General features: G+C 34.0%; 1 protein-coding gene across 1 annotated transcript in view; it reads right to left on the reverse strand.

Moving 5' to 3' along the window:
* Positions 1-21,577, reverse strand: part of KIAA0825 (KIAA0825 ortholog) — a 281,773-nt gene that overhangs the window by 136,541 nt on the left and 123,655 nt on the right. Inside the window, exons 6-10 of the mRNA XM_023730118.1 lie at positions 15,060-15,221; positions 7,749-7,843; positions 4,545-4,772; positions 3,051-3,316; positions 1,326-1,476 (exon numbers count right to left, since the gene is read on the reverse strand). Coding sequence (XP_023585886.1) covers positions 1,326-1,476; positions 3,051-3,316; positions 4,545-4,772; positions 7,749-7,843; positions 15,060-15,221 — 902 coding nt within the window. The remainder of the gene's footprint in view (positions 1-1,325; positions 1,477-3,050; positions 3,317-4,544; positions 4,773-7,748; positions 7,844-15,059; positions 15,222-21,577) is intronic.

Here is a 21,577-nt window from a genome sequence, read left to right on the forward strand (position 1 = left end):
CATTAGTACACTGACATATTGAAATAATTAGAAACATGAGATGGATTTATTTTCAACCTCTCTGTTTACCTCAAGGCAAATAAGGAAGCTGTGAGGCTGCCAGGAGAGGGGAAGGCCAATCCTTTCCTTCTTATCTCAGGCTACCAGCTGCACCAAACCACTTTCTCTTTCTTTCTCATTCTGCTCTCTGCTACCACTGCTGTTTGAAGTATGTCAGGTTTGGAAAACCCTATATGGATGCTCTTGCAAGAAGAAAAACTACCCGGGAAAGTCTTCTAAAGAAGAGATGAAATGGACTTAGAAAAAGTGAAAGTCTTTAAAAGAGCTTCTTATTAGCTGCTCCTCTCTATTGTGGCAACACTTACTATGATAATAATCCAGACATAAAGGGAGTCACGAGAACCTTCAGTGCTAGGGTGGTGACGAGAGTGACTACACTGAATAAAACTCTACTCTGTTTTCCTCAAATACTCCAGGGGATTTAGGATAATCAAGAAAAACCAAAGTTACAAGCTTCAATCCAGAGGAGGAAAGGGTGAGGCAGAAAAGCTAATGAAGCTAGGCTTGGCTGATGAATTTTTCATAACCCTGAGTATCTTTTATTAAGATATTATAAATGTTCCACCCTGTCCTGGAAATAACTTCAAGAAATTTCAAATATTGTACTCTATGTATAATCAATGACATTTAGAGAAAGGGAAACTAATGAAGCTTGATGATGAATAATTTTAGTTGATCCTGGGTTTGGTTACACTGGGAATCATTTGCTTTAATTCAATCGAAAGTTGGGATTTCTGAACATGGTCTAAATGAAAATAGGCAAGCTATAAATGATCAGATGGGTCTTAAAGCCCACTCATAAGAACTCACAATGAGAAGGGAAAAATTAAGTACAAAGAATAAAGCTACTTAATAAAAAGTGTTTATCAAATACAGATGGAAATACATAACAATAAAAATAAATGCAAGGATATCTATAACTGGTGCCGTTGGAAAAACTGGAAGGTTGTAGTATTTTGGCATTGTTATCTTTTAGGGTTTTCAATGTATCCCATTATGTTCCAACTTAGTATATAGCATTGCAACATTGCATCTCAAATTAAGTTATTTTTGCTTTTAAGCAGAAGGAGAGTTCTGATGTCTAATTATTTTAGGTTTTTAAAAACTGTGTTTTTCCTAAGTACAAAGTCAATATTTAAAAAATATTATCCTAACAGCCTTCGTGTGTTGGCAATGCCAAGCTCATGTTTCTAATTAGCCAGAAAGCAGGTAGGCAGTAAAACATATTTGTGTAAAAAGGAGGGATAGTAAACTTAACTTCACACCTCATAAAAAGCTTTGTAGTTATCCCAGTGGTGGCTCTCAGCATCCTGTAAAATGCTTGTAGCACAAACTCTGACGCAGTAGTCCGTAACTTGAAACTGTAGAGTGTTGATGAATTCCTGATATCGTTGGACAGGCACCAGGAATATGGGTCTGTTCAGAGTGAATGATCAAAGAGACAGAGATTTAAGGCCTGTGCAGTAGGAGGTAACAATCTCCAGTACTACAAATGGTTTTGATTATTAGATATCAATCATTCATTTCCTCCTAATGCCAGAGTCTGCATCCACATTCACTTTCCAAAAAGAAAAAAAAGAAAAAAAGCTGGCCTTTGTTTTGCGAGCCCTTTGAAAATGTACATCTGCTGTTCTACATATATGCACTTCAACTTGAGACAAACTGCATTGTCAATACATCATTCAAAAATAAAAGAATTCTTTGTAAGCCTATCATTAGACATCAGCGCATTATTTAGGCATTAGGTTATCATGATTACTAAAGAACAACATGCACTTGTCAGAACCAACTTTTATAAAGCTATCGTACATCCCACTACCACACTCATTTTGTTTTAAAAGACTGTAATTTGGTAGATGTCAACTATCTCATGAACTTTTTTAAAAATATTTGAAGAAATAAGGTGATTTCTGGCACATTTTGTTTATAAATTTAAGTAGGAATCACAACATTTGACTACCTATGAGAATTAAAGAAACATCATAGTTATATTCTACATCTAGACAAATTTATTTTAGTTACTTTTATCCTTAGCTACTTATATCACACCACTTTCTTTCATAACTAGGGACTGCAAAGCCTGAATAAGCAATACAGAATAGGTTTCTCAGGTCACAGTGGGCTTCCAAGTTCATGTGTTCCCTTTGGAAGGAGACATGTTATTTTCTGGAGAGTGGAAGGGTAACCAGAAAGACCAAGTGATAATACCTGCAGTCATTTTCATTCTGTCTATAAAACCCAAATCCATTTCCGTTGAGTCGATTCCGACTCATAGCAACCCTATAGGACAGAGTAGAACTGCCCCACAGCGTTTCCAAGGAGTGGCTGGTGGATTCGATCTGCTGACCTTTTGGTTAGCAGCTGAATGCTTAACCACTGTGCCATGAGGGCTCCATTCTCTATATAACAAAAATATAATCTACATAGACTACTATTAAATGAGACTTAAGACTGTCAAATGCTTCATCTTTGAATATTATGAATAGTGATAAATCAATGGATATTCTGAAATATGTTTACATTGGTTATTAGAATAGATTGAAATACATTTTTCTCTGTCAGCTCCTAACAGCCAGATAGCTTAGAGAAAAAAATACAGAAGTATGTAATTCACAACTGTGTATACATGGCACAAAAACAAGTTTACTTTTCCTTTTCAGTGTGTTCAGTTTAATGTGCCTTTACAAAATGGAAGGAGTTCGTTTCATCATGTCCATAACAATATACAGAAAATAGTTGCTCCAGATTAGAATTTAGAAAGTGCACGGGTCCTTTGGGCATGCCTTTAGAGAGATTACCTAATCTACTTGAATATATCCCATTGCCCACATTTTGACATTTCCTAGTCAGGACAAATGAAAATACTTTTACCATGTTAATTATTGTTTTCTCGTTCTCAAATATTACCATCAAAATTTCACTCCCTGTGATATCCAAAGATTACACACTCCTTTAGGCATAGCCATCAACCTCATTTAAATGACACTCACTTCTTAGTCGTTTCTTTCATCAAATTATCATATCGCGTAAAATGCTGGAAGACATATACGGCTGTGGAGAGCAGTGTGTGCAAGTTTCGCAGGGGTGCTTTGGAAGGGACCTCCTTGCCTCTCTCCTGCAGTCTGGCCAGGACAGCTGTTGCCACTTTATAACAGGCCTCCACAAAGTTTGCTCTAATTTCCTGAAAAGAATCATCTCTGCATGCCAGAGCCAGTGGAAGCATTGTGTCAAGTTTTTCCATGATGTCAGAACAGAACTAGGGAGAAATAAATGTGGCACTGAGTTATTTGTACTCTGACAGCACCTTGTAATTTATGTACAGTGGAGCCAAATTCCTAAATAATGAATCTGGCATCAAGCATAAATATAATGATGTAGCTTTATAAAATTGATTTCTCAGCTGTAGAAAGTTAAACGTTTATGTCAAATAAGGAAATAACAAAATGAAAGCTTCTCTATACATAACCTTCAAACTTTATGCTTACCAGACATTATGAAAAACTCATGAAACAGCTTTACATGATGATACCTTTATTTGTAGTTAAAAGAACTCAGAAAACATGTATCCTTGATATTAACATGATTGCATTATTTCTTGAATTTATTCTAATTCTCTTTTGCTAAATTTCCATAAAATATATTTGTTTTTATTAAACACTACATATAAATGTCATTTTAACTTAAATAATCAAGAAGCATTAGAAACAATCTCATGTAGCATCTTCTTACACTGTTGGTAAGGAGTAAGCGACTTTCAGAAGTGGTGTACCTAGCTTTTCACTATCCACTCCTTTTTAATGGCAGAGGGGTTGTGGTAGATGGGAAGGGGAAGCCTGTCTCCACTCTAGATCAGCCAACAGATTTCCTTGAGGAATGTTCTGAAGCCTAAGAGTGGCAGCAGCAGAATAAGGAAGCCACCGTCGAGAACTCTCTTCCAAAAACTCTCAGTCATAAGTTGCTGAACTCATTGTGGACTTAATGCTGAGTAAATGTATTTATCTATATCCATAATTAATTTGTATTTATTCAGTATGTTCTGTGAATCTTAACACACATGTGAAGATGTAAGAATGATGCTAATGAAACCAAATGTTTATTTGGTAAATTAAGTGTAAATAAAGATTTAAAAATCACCCAAGCCAATATAAGAGAGTATCCCCTTTAACAGCCTACATTTTTCCTGGAGACACTTGAAGGATAACCAAAACAGGCAGTTTTTGCAATGTTTCTCACCTTCCCATGAAAACACTAAGGCTCCCTGTTTAGCTGCCTCAGACTAATGGAGCAATAAGCTGGCAACAGGTGTAAGTCATTTTGATAACAGTGGCTCATGGATACCAAGGAAAACTGGTATTGGGTCACATACGAAGTGTTTGTCAAAGAGCGTTCACAATTTGATCTATAGGTTTCTTCTTGCAATGCTTTATATTAAAACAAAACAAAATCCCCGTCTACAATACGAAAGAATTTGATTTAATACTTACCTTTGCAATTTTCTTTGGTTGGTCCTTTTCAGGAATCACATGGCTGCCTTGCCGAACTTGTTGGACGTTTACAAGGTTCATAGTATAGCTTATGGCCGAAGACCTTTCGTTCTGCTCCTGCTGGAGAATTTTTGTAGAAAAATCTTCAATTGCTGTTATTATGCAATGTGCCATGGAAGGAGATACTTCTTTAAATGCACTTCTCCAGCCAAACTCTAGTAAAGTAGCCTGAAATATAAATTTATATAAAGTCATATGAATCTTAACTCAGCAACAAATATTTCTATTGTTATAGATATAAAATTATTACTTTCATTTAGCATGTTGAATATAGGTATTCTTTGATAAACTGCAAAAGCCATTCTTACACAACCTGACAATATTACCTAGTGAATAAAGCAATATACAAAAACATGTGCATTCTTTACACATAGTAATATATTAACACTTCATTTTAATTCATCAGTGGATTTAATCAAAAACTTTTTTTCAAAATTTAATCTCTTAAATATAGTTAAATAAAACCATCTTTATGAGAGCTGAAAGCTATACTTACTATTTATCACATAAAGCAACCTCTAAATCCAATATATTTAATAAAGTCTAAATTAGATTTTTATGGTCTTTTTTACAGTTTATTGTTAACAAGTATTGCAACATAAGACAGCATTTAATATTCAATCTTTTATTTCTTTTTCACTCTCAGAAATCAAGACAAGCCAAAATACAGCAGTAAGAAATAAATTTCTCGGAGAAAACACACCACTGCATCTTTCTGGATTTTTACTCGCTTAGAATTTTATTTAGTCTCTGCACTCACAAAGTGGTAAGCAACACTACTTTTGTTCCAGGAAATGAGGAATTAAAATGATCTGCATAGCTTTGTGGGGTGGAGGGGTGGGAAGTGGGAGGAGTAGAGAGGGCTGGGAGGCTGGCATTATTTCCTTTTTTTCTTTTGGTCCCATCCATATGTCTCATATGGTAATATATATATATGAATGTATATTTCCCTCGATTCCCCTAATGTTCTCTAAAGTACTAGACATTATGGATAGAAGGTGAACAAATGCATAGAATTTAAACTTTCTGCATTTTAATATAACTTTGTTTACAGTAACAAGTCACCTACTCCAACTTCAGAAGATCCTAGGCTCTACATCCTTGACAGAATTACTAGTTTTTCTGGATCTCAGGCTTTTTGTTAGAAACAGAAATAAAAAAAAAAGAAGTAGAATCAGGTAATTTGTAAGGTCCCTTTCAGCCTACAATTACTGAGATCATGATCATTAACTTAATTTTCTTGTATGCATACCCCACTCAGCATTAATTTAATGCTTTTTGTATGTACTGGAAAAAGTAATGAAATGATTAATCTTCTAGGGCTAAAATTCTATGATTCGATGACTCTATAATCAGAAAATGTGGCTCTTGTTCTCATTATGCTTGGAGTTAAGTTGTAACTGAACTTTCTAAAGTTTATTCAGACCTTTAATATCATAGGGCCTGAAAGCACATCTCTCTTGTCTTATATTTGCATAAAATTAATCAGTAATTGAATCTACTCAGTCATATAATCTCCTTTGTTATAAGTGAAACCTTACAACTACCATAGTCATATTCTTGGGTTATAAAAGTATTTCCCTTGGGACACATTTATAGCAGAAATGTGAAAAAGAATCTGCCTCCATGAAAATTAAAAACAACCACAACAAAACCCTGGTTTTTATTTTTCCCATCAGGACATTTCTACTCATTAAAATTATTCATTCAAGGAAACGTATTGTGGTAAAAATTGCCATTAATATTGCCATGGCTGCACTCACAATTTTGTGTGTGTGTGTGCAGTGACAATTACCTTTCTCCATGGTAATTTATATGTAATTATAACACCTTGGTCCATCTAAATTCTCTTTTCAAAATATGGAAAACCAAGCACATTAATAGCTGTTCTTAAAAAAAAAAAAAGAGAAGACTTCTGCCACTCAAATTTCTCCTCCTAGAAATCTGTTTTTAAGACCCTGATACATACTTCTTGCTTGCTTCTACTCATCCCGTCTTATGTCTGGCATCATACATATTCTAGCTAGAACAGAGAGGATTTAGTACTAACTGATCCAAGAAAAAGAGGAAATCATGTGGCTTTCTGTTCTGGGCACGAAGTAGAGGTCTTTGAGTCCCATTTCTTCTATTACCTACTGCCAATTTCTTAGTACTTAATCTGATTTCTGGTTGAAGCATAATATATAACTTCATTTTCCTGATCATTTCCCTTGATTTCTAGACTGAAGCTCTGCTATAATTATATGCTCTTTTCTCTTTTTTAATATTTACTTAATGTATTAGTCAGGATCCATTCAGAAAATAGAAACCACTGTAGGTATTTCAAAAGGAAGAATTTTAATGTAGGTGTTGGTTAAAGGTGTTGAAAAATTTGAGGAACCAAACACGGGCTGTAAAGCAGACAAGGAAGCCACTACCATCTTTAGGGCTGAAGAAATAAAGAAAGGAGACTGTGCTATGGACTCTAGTTGCTGGGGCCAACAGCACAAGTGAAAACTAAGGCATATCTGCCAGGTGGATCTGGAACCATGAAGGCGGGCGCTGTCTGGTGGAAGCAGGAGCCATGGAGATGGAAGAGTCACATCCACTGCCACAGATGCCCCCTAAACAGAGGGCAAGAAAGAAATACCCTGGTTTCTTCCCAACTCCCACCATCCAGTCTTCCATCAGTGCCTTTCACTGGCCAAATCAGAGTGCAGAAAGCAAGGGAATCTGGAAAATGTGATTCTCTACAATACAGAGCAGAGCAGAGGAAACGTGAGAATAGATCTGACAACAAACAGGGATAAGATGGGTACACCAAAATGAGGGGACAATTCAAACTATTCTTTCCTCTTTCCTTTCCATTTTTTTATCTCCATTTTTTCACTTTTGAACAATTATCTAAGACTCAAGTTTTCAAAATGCGCAGGGATGAGAACATCTCCTGACTTCTATCTCCCTACTCCTCCGATCAACAGTGTGTAAAAGGGTAGTGTCCCCGTTAATTGAATTTTTATCAAAAGCTTAGAAGCCAATTCCAACCAAGAATTACTTTCTTAGTGACAAAGAGTAAAACTCAAGACATTTTCATTCACAATGGATTCACAGACATAAGATGATACTATTATATAAGAATAAAAAATACCACTCTTTTTCCCATACCTCTTTTACTGGTAGCAATTGCTCTGAAGGAGTACTGGCTTCATTTGCTCTAGGTTTCCCTATCATGACTTCTTTACTGGATGTCTCCAAAATGCCTAAAAAAGACAAACAAACAAACAAACAAAAAAAAACACACACAAAAAGGCCATACTAGAGGTGATTAATACATAGGCTAAAATTAATCATGTAGAAAAGCTCTATACATAATATACATACACACACATACACCTCCACATACATATCAATAATTCGTTTGAAAGATATAAACCCTGCAACAGATAAGAAACAATCCATAGTTCCTAAAATGGAAATATTTTTCTCAATTTTTTCTTTCTTTTTTTTTTTCAGAATTAAGGAATTCTTTTCCATGGGGAAAAAAATAAACTAATAAAAAATAATAATAAATGAAGAAATACTCCAGAAAGAAATCTTAGCACTTTTTCATTAAAGTTCCATTAATGATAGCTCATTCAATATGAATAATTTAGCACTTGCCTTAATTTTTTTTTTCTTAGACTTGGTTTTCGATAATAAATTACACACTATGACCTAATTTTTCTTTGAGGTTTTCCACCTTACAAGGAATTTTAAGGATTAATTTTTACTTATGTTCTAGGCAAAGCAAATTTCAAAATCTTACTGACTCCTTATGGGTTAAGCTTACAAACAGTAGAGTTATCTAGTAAATGTGTGTGTTTTTTTCCTAAATGTTGTTCTATGGACTTGATTATGAATGATTCCTAAGGAGTAGAGCTCATAGAAATAAAAATATTTTGTTCTGATGTTGAAGTTAGTTTCAACATTCTTGCACATAAAGTATACTAAAGAGTTAAGTATTTCATTTGCTAGACAATAACAATACCCTTTTGAGAAACGTTATCGGAGATTATCTATTCTGAAGAAAAGATTTCCTCAACTCTAGTGTTTCTGAATCATTTTGGACTTGTGAACACTTCTGAGACCTTGGTTAAAGTGACAGAACACTCCATATAAAAATGCACACTATGACCATATGGCAGACACACACATACACACATATTATTGGGAATTCCCAGACCTTCTTGTAAAGCTCATTCATGCATCCCAAGGGCCATGGACTTCAGTTTAAGAATCCTGCTCCATTTCTTAAGACACATCACAACGCAAAGCAGGTTTTAGACTCAAATCATGCTACCTCATTCAACCCAAAATATTTTCTCTATGGCTTACACTTGATTATGTCTTTTTAAGAAGACGGTGTTATAAATAAGGGTCAATTCTAACATTGAAATAAATTCCAGATTAATCAAAGATTTTAAACCAAAGAGTTAAAGAATTTAAAAAGAATTACTTTTAAATTAAAGAATTACTATGAAACCACAAGCCTATAAGAATACAAAATATTTTTCTAAAATTTCTGCATAGAGAAGACTTTTCAGGACACAAACTGCAAAAGTCATTACAAAAATTCTGCATAACAAGGACACCATTAACAGAATAGAAATGACAAACTGACTTGGCAATCTCTCTCAAAATGTCCATACCTTTTTACGTGGCAATTTCATGTTAAAAAATTTACCCTCCAGATATATTTGTGCACATATAAGACATATTTCAAGGAAATTTGCTGTAGCAGTGTTTGTGATAGCAATTGAGTAGGAGGAAAAAAAAAACCTCTAAATATCCATCAATGAGTAGCTAGTTAAATTATGGTACATGCACCCAATGGAAAACTATTCAGCTGTTAGAAAGAATGAGCTTTTCTGAATAGTCAAGTAAAAAACAACAGCTGCATAGTAAGACAACATTTTGTGTTACTTTAACATGGGAATATATATGGAATAGATTGCCTCTGGAAAGGGAAACAAGGCAACTGGAATGGAAAAAAAGACTTAATTTTCACCATATACTCCTGTCTTGTTCAAACATTTTACCACTATTCGAAAAAAAATAATAAAGATCAAGTTGTTAATGATGGAGGAGAAACACTTGCATTTGTAATCTGTTTACTTTTCTGCAGATAGCTCATAAAACTAGCTAATTTAAAAGGCATTTACTTTGGAAAAAGTAACAGTTTGAAGTATAAGCTTTGATCTGTTTCTGGAAATAAGTATCTGCCATTGTGTAGGTATAGTTTAAGACTTATGAAAAAAGTTAATTATCTTATATTTATCATTTCATGCCCAAATACATTATGTTTATTCACTCAAAGTAATGTGCTTAGATGTTTATACAAACCATCTGCCTATTTTCAAGATGAGTAAGAAAAAAAGATAAGCTTTCCAAGACTTGCTGGTGAGCAATTCTACAGTAATATAGAAAATGAATGATCAAGCAACTATGATACCCTTTAAAATACTCCTCCCACCAAATTTAAATATTTTAAATTTCACCCTATACAGACAAGCAAAAAGGACCATTTTTAGGCAGGACTAATAAATAACAATGAATCCAGATTAAGAAGATAACTCGTGGCTTTAATGAGATGTGGCAATTTTATGTTTATTTGGAATTCAAAATGATGAATTTAAAAATTCAGCATTGTAGACTTTTACGAGCTCCATGAATATTTGGAAAATTATTTCATATATGTAAAATTATATTGAAAATGTTATACACTTATTAGCATTGTGTAGATAAAGTAGCCCATTTTTGGCTCATTGCTCTAAAATATAGTTATTCATGCAGTCACCACTGATTTCTTTAAGAGCACGCCTAGATTAAGAAGCCCAGAAGAGTGCAGAGGGTCACAGGAACGCCAGCTGCTGAATGGCTTTCTCCCACAGAGTTCTCTGTGGTTCATTTTGCACTTCTGGTTAGTTTCCACACTGCACTTTCTTTCATAGAGAGTAGAGGTTGGCAGTACTTCCCTGTGACATCCACTTTCACACCCAAATTGGTCTTCGTAGGTTCCCATTGTGCGCACTACAAAGCAACTCGCCTTGTTGGCAGCTCTAAGTGGGAACTACATGTCTTTCTTTTCTTCACTGTTCTTTTCTGGCTCACGAGCAACCTCCCACCAAAAGCTGAATCTGTAGAAGAGACTACATCCAAGAGATAATACTATGAAAAAGTATGAAGAGAAGCCCAGGTGGCCACCTTGCAAATTTCCAATGTGGAAGCCTTCGACCTCTCTGCCCAAGAAACAGCTAAAGTCCTAGTGTAATGAGCTTTACAAACCCTAGGAGCCTCTTTACCTTAACTACATACGCCTCCCTAATACAATCCCTTAACCATCTAGCTAAGAAACTCTTAGAAGCCATTTGACCCCTCTTAGGACCCCCTAAGAGTACAAACAATCTTTCAGAAGATCTGAAATCTTTGATTCTTCTGAGACAAACCCTAAGTGTTCTTCTTACATCCAATTGAAGCAGCCATTGCTCTTTGTCATTGCTGGGGCTAAAGGAAAATGAGGGCCAAGAAACCTCCTGGTTTAGATAAATCTCAGATGCCACCTTTGGAAAAATTGAGGAACTGCCCAAAGAACAACTTTATTCTGAAGAAGCATTAGAAATGCCCCATAAATCAAACCTAAGGCCAATCCATAAGATATGGTCACCTGAAAGAAATAAAGCCACCATAACAGTAAATAACATCTTATCATTTTCTGAAATGACAAAAACAGAAAACCATCAAATCATGACCAAACAAAAGCAAATAAATGTGACCAAATGGCTTTCTTTCTCAGAAAATATTTCTTGTGTTTCTACAAATTCTCCTACCCCATATTCAAATTACTAAGAGAACAGCCAATTTGGCTAAGTCTACAATAGTAGTAAACATCAAAGTAAAAAGTAAAATATTCAGTTAATCATCTGGATATTTTCTCTATGCGATGTTAAACACCTGGATATTTTTAAAACATCTGGACAATAAAAAAAAAGTTCACTTTTCATCAGATTGTTTGGGTTACGTAGACATAGTAGGCAACTCTTTCCAAGATCTTTATTAGCAAAATATGCTCTAATCAAAAGAAATACACAGGAAACAAATGACTCGATCTCTTTTTTTTTCCTCTCTCTCTCCCACATGAGATTTCTCAACCAAAACATTAACTATCAGGAATACCCAGTACTTAAGATACATTTGGTTTCTTTAATCATCCTTTTCAAGAAATCTTTTCCTTCCTGATTTAAGAAACCAAAGTTTTTGATAAGAATTGATTAACTTTGCTATACTAAATAAGACATTTGCTTTTTCTTGAAATTTTCCTCAGAATCATTCTTTCCAGGGAGTCATTTACATAAAGTTGTGTCAGATTAAATCAATCATGGCTTTGTTACAAAAAACATATTTAATTTCAACAATGAAGAACACACATATCACAATAGGATATGCTACTACTCAGACATTTCCTATACTTGCCTTTCAAAATTCCTTCTATATACTATTCTTGATAATCAACAAAGATGTTTCTATAGTACATTATTATCAAAGCAATACTGAAGTTGATTTTATCTGCCATACTGCTGATATGATGACAATAGCCAAATTTGGGATAAGGCAGTATATTGTGCTATAATCATATATTTATTATGTTGATTTTATTCAAGAATGGTAACTATTGCTCTCAAATATAGTGTGTTTGAAAGTCTCAGCATTGCTTTATCTTAGTATAATGGAGTCGAACCAGTTTTTTCCCCATTTTTCCTGAAATCAGTAAGCCCAATTTTTGCTTTTTATTGGCCATTTCAGCTTTATATCTTTGCAGTGCCTCTCCAACATAATTCTAGTTTTGAATTTATGCTGCTCTTAAGAAGAATAAATTCCCCAGAATTGATCTAATTTCCCAAGCATCTGGCCAAGGACCAATACGAGATGATTCCAGAATGGGTTGTTGTAGTTAGGTGCCGTCGAATTGTTTCTGACTCAGTAGTGACCCTATGTACAACAGAAGGAAACACTACCCAGTCATGCACTGTTCTCCCAATCATTGCTGTGTTTGAGCCCATTGCTGTGTTTGAGCAGCCACTGTGTCAATCCATTTCGTTGAGAGTCTTCCTCATTTTTCTGAGCCTCTACTCTACCAAGCATGATGTCCTTCTCCAGAGACAAGTCCTTCCTGATAACATGTCCAAAGTATGTGAGATGAAGTCTCGCCATCCTTGCTTCTAAGGAGCATTCTAGCTGTACTTCTTCCAAGACAGATTTGTTTGTTCTTCTGGCAGTCCACGGTATATTCAATATTCTTTGCCAACACCATAATTCAAAGGCATCAACTCTTCTTCATTCTTCTTTATTTATTGTCCAGCTTTCACATGCATATGAAGTGACTGAAAATATCATAGCTTGAGACTAAATGGGCAGCATGTGTCCGGAGGCGAGATGAGAAGGCAGAGTCAGGAGCTGGTTGAAGGGATACGGGAAATACGGGGTGGAAAGGAGGAGTGTGCTGTCACATTATAAGGAGAGCAACTAGGCTCATATAACAATGTGTGCATAGATTTTTGTATGCGAAACTAACTTGAATTGTAACCTTTTACTTAAAGCACAATAAAAAAGAAAAGAAAAAATTGAGTGGAGGCTGAGGAGATGGGGTTGAGAAGTGAACTGAGGCCAGTATAGGTTTTAATGTAGTTCACTTTCTTAATCTTTTTTTCTGCTGGTAAGTCATATTTTATCCTTTGCTTTTCTTACTTCAAATGATCCTTGAAGTATATATACTTTCCAAATGGAAACAGACAAGGTTTTCAGTAGGAATAATTAATAAACTCAAATGCTAAATTAAAACAAAAAAAGAAAAGAAAATACCATGGCTTGGGTCAGGCATACGTTAGTCCTCAAAGTGACATCTTTGCTTTTTAACACTTTAAAGAGGTCTTCTGCAGCAGATTTGCCCAATGCAATAGTTCTTTTGATTTCCTGACTGCTGCTTCCACGGGCCCAGAATGGGTAGGGCCCTAGATGTTTTGGGATTCATTCTGTTTCTTGATCCACACCTCAGATCCACTACAGACGTTGCTGAGGAATACCAAATCTTAGCCAGGCATGGTGAGTTAGTACCAACACCAAATATCAACCACTTGAGGCACCAACACATCAATCCAAAATTAGGATGTCATATTTCTCTATTCAAATCTCTCTTTGACCCATTCAGCTCCATCCAGCGGACCCTCTAGGGCTCACACTGTCTTCTAATTAAATCTACTTTCTTATTCTATCTTTTTAGTTTCTTATCATGTCTTATATTTATATTATTTTGCCGTTGGTTTGTTTGCCAGTTTCAGACATCTATAATCCACCTTCACTTTCCTTCAACTTACCTCCAAATCCGCAAAAATGGTACTACATTCTATACCTTATACTGTAATAATGAACGTAAATCTAACATGAAACATAGAAAGTCAGTAAGTTATACTTAATATAAAATAAACTCCAACTCTATAACATTTCTAAGGTTAATGACACAGGCAACATAAATAATTACAAGAGTGAACAGGTTAAGCTAAATGCAATTCCTTACTACGAAATCAGGTTTGGGGGCTGAAATTTTCAGATTGATTGTTAATCGCTTGCTTCCCACACTCTGTTTTACAGATACAGCTACTCTCTATATTATTCTCCTTAGAATGACATATGACATCATGTACAGTAGAAAGCTTTGTACATGTTATTCGAACAAAGATGAAAATCTTTATAAATACAGATATGGCAACAGAGAACGTATCTTAACCATCATGCTTTTGATTTCTACCTTTAATGTCAGATGAAAATTATTTTAACATATGACACAGAGTTCTTCAAAGGGATTTTGTTAAGATTACTAAACTTAAAACAATATATTATAATTATAACTACTATTATAACTCATATTTATTATTTATGATATGCTAGACATTCTTTTAAGTATTTTACATACACTAACTCATTAAATTCTTACAATCATACGTAACATCATTGGAATCTGAAGAGTTTAATTCTGAAGGAAAACAAAGCAAAAACTAATCTAGTCCTACACCATCATTTTGATGATGAGAAAACTGAGGTCTAAGAAGAGTAAATGTTCTGCTAAGGCACAAAAGTAGCTACTAGAACATGCAGTCTGATTGTTTTTTCATAAGGCCAGGCTGCATTTCTTTAAAAAAAAAAAAAAGGTCTGATTTTAGCTAAAGACAATTATCCAGAATTGACTTAAGATGTTTTGTCAGTTTGAATTATGGAAGTTGCCACATATGAAGGATGAAAACGTAATCCATGGTGTGCATTATGCTTAATGTTTATTTAATAATTCCATCTTTTTTTTTCTTTTCAAGTAATGGTATATATTCAAAGTGGCAGCAAGCAAAATCTGAGAGAAATTGTAGATTTACAAATTAAAAAAAAATATATTACCTGAAGTATTCTGGGGCATCTTGAGTGATAAAAACATCTCTTCAAACAATTCTTGAACATTTTTTTCCAGGTTCAAAAAGGATTTTATGAGCTGTGATAAAAATATGAGTTCATATAAGGAAAGAGAGAAGTTTCTTCCTTTCTGTGGGCACTCAGGAGTAACTGAAAAGAGAAAACCAATACAGTTGTACATCTTACTTGCTCTCTCAGTAAATATCAGAACAATCTATGTGATTCCATAAACCATCAAAACTAACGAAATCCTCTATAATTAAACCAAGTTTGCTCCTAAAGAAACCTATATAACATCTCTTAGGAGAGTCTTTTCTTCTGGGAAGTGGAGATAAGTATTCTGTTTGATGCAAATATGACAATTAAATAGATTGATTCTCAGAGTTAAAAACAAGAATGTAATTTGTTGTTGTAAAATCACATTTTATACAATTCCATTTTTTTTTTAAAGTCTAGCATAGTTTGAATCTAATCACAAGGAAACAACAGATAAACCCAAATTGAGGGACATTCTACAAAATAACTCTTTAACAGTGTCATGGCAAGAAACTTAAAAGTGAATAAATGTTCTAGTCTAAAGGAATCTAAAAAAACGTGACAACCGAAATCAATACATGGTCAGCTACAATGGACATTATTAGGGTAATTTGGTGAGATTTGAATAAGGTCTACAATCCAATTCTATTATTCTAAGTTTATTTCCTGGTTTAGATAACTGTACTATGGTTATGTAAGAGAATGTCTCTGTTTCTGGAAGTATACATTGGAGCATATAAGGATAAATGTCTGCAACCAACTTTCAAATAGTTCAGAAAATATATATATATGTAGATAGCTAGACAGTAAATGCGGCAAAATGTTAACATTTGGAAAATCTGAATGTGAAGGAAATTTCAGAATTCTTCATATTGTTGCAACTCTTTAAGTGTGAAATTAAAATAAAAAGTTAAAAGAAAAAACGAGATAAAAGATTTAAGTCTTCAAGACCTTAGAAATGTTGCTCCTACATTACTAAAAAGAAGCAAATTAATTTAGCTGTTGGATCTAGGCTACATAATTCAATGAACCATGAATTTAAAAATAGCTTCTATCTAAATAATTGTGATATCTATTGCTTGCATAAGAATAATACAACTTAAAATAGGCAAAGGTTGATTTTTCTTCTTGTAATTGTGCTACTAGTCAAGTTACACCACCATTTAACATGATTTTAAAAAACCATATTCTTAAGGGTATGGAGAATAATCGACTTACTACTTATTTGTTCCGTCCATTTTAGACTGACACTACCAAATGGCAGTTTTGACCACGTTTTCAAGGATTTGAAGAATCTTTCATTTGTTAATGCTACTTCTTAAAACATATATTTAAGAAGTATCTTCGGGCTTAATTATAAATTGGAAAATTTGTAAACTGTTATAAAATAAGCACGAAGTGTCTTTAAAGTCAAAATCCTACGAATGTTACTTAGAAATTGTGTGGGTTTGGTGGTTCCATATGAAAAAAGATTAACTTGATCACGTGAATTTAGAAGAAAGTTTCCAGAAATGTAACAATTTCATGAGTAACCCATTTTACTTCAGTGAAACTTTAAAATGTTGGCATCAAAACTTGTAGTCATACGAAAATCTTTCATTGAGGGTCAAAAGTGTCATGGTATCTTTCCACATACTATAAGAGAGACATGTGTCTCTCCTAAACTGTGGAATTTAGCCCTCTTCTTAAAGAGGAAAAAGGCTTTAAAAAATCACAAGTACCTACAAAAACTCTATTTCATCTCTAAATTCACATTATACCCACATGCATTAAAGCCTATCTCTAAATAGCTCCATTCACATCTACCATTCTTCCATAGGTCTACCAGAGAACACACACATACAACCATCACATATAACTAAGGTTTTGTCAGAAAAATCATGTCCCAAAAATGAAAAGAAAAAAATAATAAACATATTATGTCTTACTTAGTCATTACTTGATTCCCATGTGGGCTGTTTGATTTCTTTTAAGCTTTGCTCAGTAGATGAGGGGCTACTTTAACTTCCTAAATCTTAAAAGACATTTCTTTTGGACCTAAAATATTTATAAACTAAGTTTTCAAAGACTTTAAGAATCCCTCCTAATTCCACTCCATTGTCTGACTAGAAATTAAACATATTTAAGAAATCTTTATGTAGCTCAATTCTAAATTGAAAGTATTGTGAATGTTTATAAAGTAAGCAAAGACATGCTCCAGGAAAAGTCTTTTAAGAGTTAAAATATTATAACCTAAGAGTGCTACTTGTGTAAAAGTTATGTAGGGTCTCAAGATTCTATATAAAAAGATCTTACCTTTATGATTTGGGTTTAGAAAGAACTTATATTCCAGAAATGTAACAATATTGAAAAATAAATGCGTCCAATTCAATGAACCTTTATAATTTAATAATAAAAGAGGACAGAAGAATATGTATGACCTAAGTCTAATCATCTTTGCCCCAAAGAAATGATTATGGTAGAGGGCCATTAATTAGTAGTGTTTATTTTCTATCAGTATTAGCTCACTCAAGTATTCACCTAAGGAGTATTAATTGATGAAGTTTCTTAATTTACAGGGAAAAATAATCCTGTGTTTAATTCATTTTGTGAAAGGCCAATTAAAACAAAGTTAAACACAAAGGATAGAAGTAGTATTTCCCAAACTTATTTGACTTATTTTTCTCACAGTATCTCATAGGACTAGTATTTTAATCATCACACAGCTCATGATTTCTACTGCCTAAGCATATCTTAAGGCCCTTGTGGCACAGTGGTTAAGTGTCTGGCTGCCAACTGAAAGGTCAGTGGTTTGAATCCACTGGCTGCTCCTTGGAAACCCTATGGGGGTAGTTCTACTCTATCTTATAGTGTTGCTGAGTAGGAATTGACTTGATGGCAATGGGTTTGGTTTTTTTCTAGGCATATCTATTTTTCTATTCTTTAGACTCTTCACTGTTAACTGTAAGTAAATCTCTTTCTCTCTTTTTTCAGGATTATTTATGTTTGCTTCTCTATTTTAAAAAAAACAAACAAAAAACCTCATTGACATCAAGTAGATTCTGACTTATAGTCTGATCTTATAGGACAAGGTAGAACTGCCCCACAGGGTTTCCAAGGAGCAGCTGGTGGATTCAAACAGCCAACCTTTAGGTTAGCAGCCATAGCTCTTAACCACTACACCATGAAGTGGATACAGTTAGAGAGTTCTCCTTCCCCCTGTAAGCCAGTCCCATCTTAATTCTTCCAGGCCCTGATTATTTATCACTAGGGAACTCTCTTGCTCAAAAGAAGTCTTGGACATACATGTTTACACACAAGCAACTATGTTTAGTTTGCCACAATATTAAACTGTAATCTTAGCGTGTATTTATAAGAACTAACTCCCTCTATTACCTAATAGAACAGAACATGATCTTAAATCATGATTGTTCAATCATTGTTGTTAAGTATCTGAATAATGATAATCACAATGATACTAATATGGGATGACATCTTTGATTTTTGAGAACTACTAATTTCTCCTAAATCCCAATAATATTTTAAAGAAAAAAAAATTAAACTTCCACTTTAGAGGAAGATTTTATTTAATTTAGCATCACCTGGAAAGTAGCAAGTTCATGTAAATATTTACTAGATAATTGAGCTTTTTCCTCTCTATATAATTTTAATGAAAAATTATTTAAAATGGTATATATAATTCTCTGCTTTCCTATTATGTAGAGTACTTAGAACATAATTTAAATTTTTCTTGATGACAGTTATGCTCAAGCTTACATTTAGCTGCACTCAGGGACTAATGTTTCTCCCTCTGTTAAAGGACGTTTCTCAAATTGATAATCATTTGAAAAGGGTTCTATAATCAAATAAACCAAATTCATTGCCGTCGAGTCAGTTCTGACTCATAACAGCCTTATAGGACAGAGTAGATCTGCCCCATAGGTTTCCAAGGAGCAGCTGGTGGATTTGAACTGCCAACCTTTTGGTTAGCAGCTATAGCTCCTAACCACTGTACCACCAGGGCCCCATAAGCAAATTGGCTTGGTAAATACTACATATTAAATCCTCCTTAAAGTGATTCACAATAAAAATTAGCACATTAAAGTTTTGATTTACTTCTATAATTTAAAAAATACTTTTTTAAACTTAATGTTTCTCAAACTTTTTTGACAAATGAACACCAGTTGACCAACACATCTATTCACCTCTGGGATTTTTATTGAACACAACTGTTTGGTGGACACTACTTGGATTACTGTACTACTCGAGTACTTACACCTGTAGTTTTTCCTTCCATTGTTAAACCTTTAGCGGTGGGTCTTGTTGCTGGTGATGTGACTAATTTTACTAGTATTCTCTTCTTCTTGTAATCTGTTGCTCCTAATATTATCATGGTATTTTGCAGAAGGTCATGGACTCTCTCCTCTGAAAAATTCCTGTTGTCACAGTCTCAGAGTTAAAGAATCCCCTGAAGTCCATCCTTGGCTTGGTTAAGGCAATATGGGCCAGTAAGTTCTGTGTTGTTAAAAATGCAAACTCCTCGGTTATCTCCAGATCTAATGAATCAGCATCTCTGTGGGGTGAGGCTCAAATCTGCCTTTTAAGCAAGTGCACAAGGTAGGTTTCTGCACACAAAATTTGAGACCTCTGCCTGAAGGGTCCATGAACTGTAGTTTAAAACCCTTGTGGTTGAAAATCACTCCCCAGAAATCAGAGAATCTGGATTTTAGTCTCAGCAAATTAACAAAATAAGACATTACTGTAGAAAACATCATGGACTTCAAAAAAAAAATTATCCACTTTCTCCACGGCCAAGAAATTTATAATTTTTTTTTCTGAAAGAAATATGTAACGTCTGTAGAAAATGTCTAAGAGCATACCCTCCATGTTTTCCCTGAACAAAAGAAGAACTACTCTTAGGAAAAAAACATAAAGAATAGCTATAGTTCTTTAGGGATATTCATCACAAGTATAAGATGATTTCCATGAAGCCAAAGACTGTGTCCATCTTATTCATCTTAGTATCCTAGTACCCAGCATAATGTCTTACACAAAGTAGGCACTCAAAAAATACTGGTTAAATAAATAAATGAATAAAATCCAGTGAATACTAGAAATAGCTCTGTCTCGTTCAGAACAAAGATTTTATACCTAATCCTAAAATGCATTCTTCAAAACAAGTATTTATAGATATAAATCTATCAATGAATGAATTAATGAATATTTACAGTATTCGATAAATACACTTTATAGTATTCTCTTTGACAAAACAGATTTGGAGATTATTTCTAAAATGGAAAATACACACAGATATTCATAGAACTGTTGCTCTAAAATAAAAACAAAGTCACTCTTTCTCTCTCTCTATATATATATACACACCCAGAAACACACATACATAAATAAATATACACACATTCATAAATATATACACACACATACATATATATACATATTCATAAATATATATACACACATACATATATACATATTCATAAATATAAACTATACACATTAATATATTTTTCATCTAGTGGCTAATAGTTAAAATATTAACCCCATTTTCTTGTAGCAAAATTAAGGACATTTAAAAAAAATCTAGAGGTCCATTAGGGCTCCTTACATTTGATACACAACAAAGCAGCACTTGGAATAAATATCAAAGTCCAGCTAAATCAGACAAACCATAAAAATACGAGTAGTGGCTGAAAGCACACATATTATTTTCCAAAACCATTAGCAACAGAATTCTTGTCCATAATAGCATTAAGATACAGGAGAAAATGAGATGCTAGAAAATCAGATAATCTGACGCTGGTGAATCAGAATAAAGGATAAAAGAAGCACATTTTAGTTTTCCCAAGAAAAACGAATACTAGCTAGCCTATTATTGACTGTAAATGGATCCATTTTCAGTGAGGAGGTATTCTCAGTGCCACCAGACAAGTGATGTAAAAAGAGGTGCCACACAAAAGCTATTGAAAGTCCTATTATTCAAGATAAAATTCATGACATAATCCAAATGGAATACATTTGTTCCAGTAGAGAAAACTTTTTAACAATATTATAATATGAAGTCAGCAGGGACTGCATAGGAAACAAATAATAAGCAGTACTTTTCCTAATAACCAAGTCATTCCCTGATGGAGGAGGGATGCTTTGGAGCACGCTAAGTGGTATACCAGTGCCCTGAAGGAGCCCTGGGCCTCCTTGAGGGTCTTCTCTCACAGAAGAAAGAACAGAATGCAAACACCATGTTGCCAAGTGTTTAAAGAATCTTCTTTGTCCTGTAAGCCTAATAAGTAGCCAGAAAACACGGAGAATTTTCAGGCATTGTCTTTTGTCCTATATACTAAGAAGAAATTGAAGCTGTTTTTTCCCCCTTTTCAGCGTTATTTTTGTAACTTTTACTTGTTTTTCAAATTTATGTGACGAGGAAAGCATTTAAGGTCAAACTAAGACGAGGAATATTTCCATTGTAGTTTTCAAAA

This window comes from Trichechus manatus, unplaced genomic scaffold (genome assembly GCF_000243295.1).
Source record: "Trichechus manatus latirostris isolate Lorelei unplaced genomic scaffold, TriManLat1.0 scaffold00032, whole genome shotgun sequence".
NCBI classification, from domain to species: domain Eukaryota; kingdom Metazoa; phylum Chordata; class Mammalia; order Sirenia; family Trichechidae; genus Trichechus; species Trichechus manatus.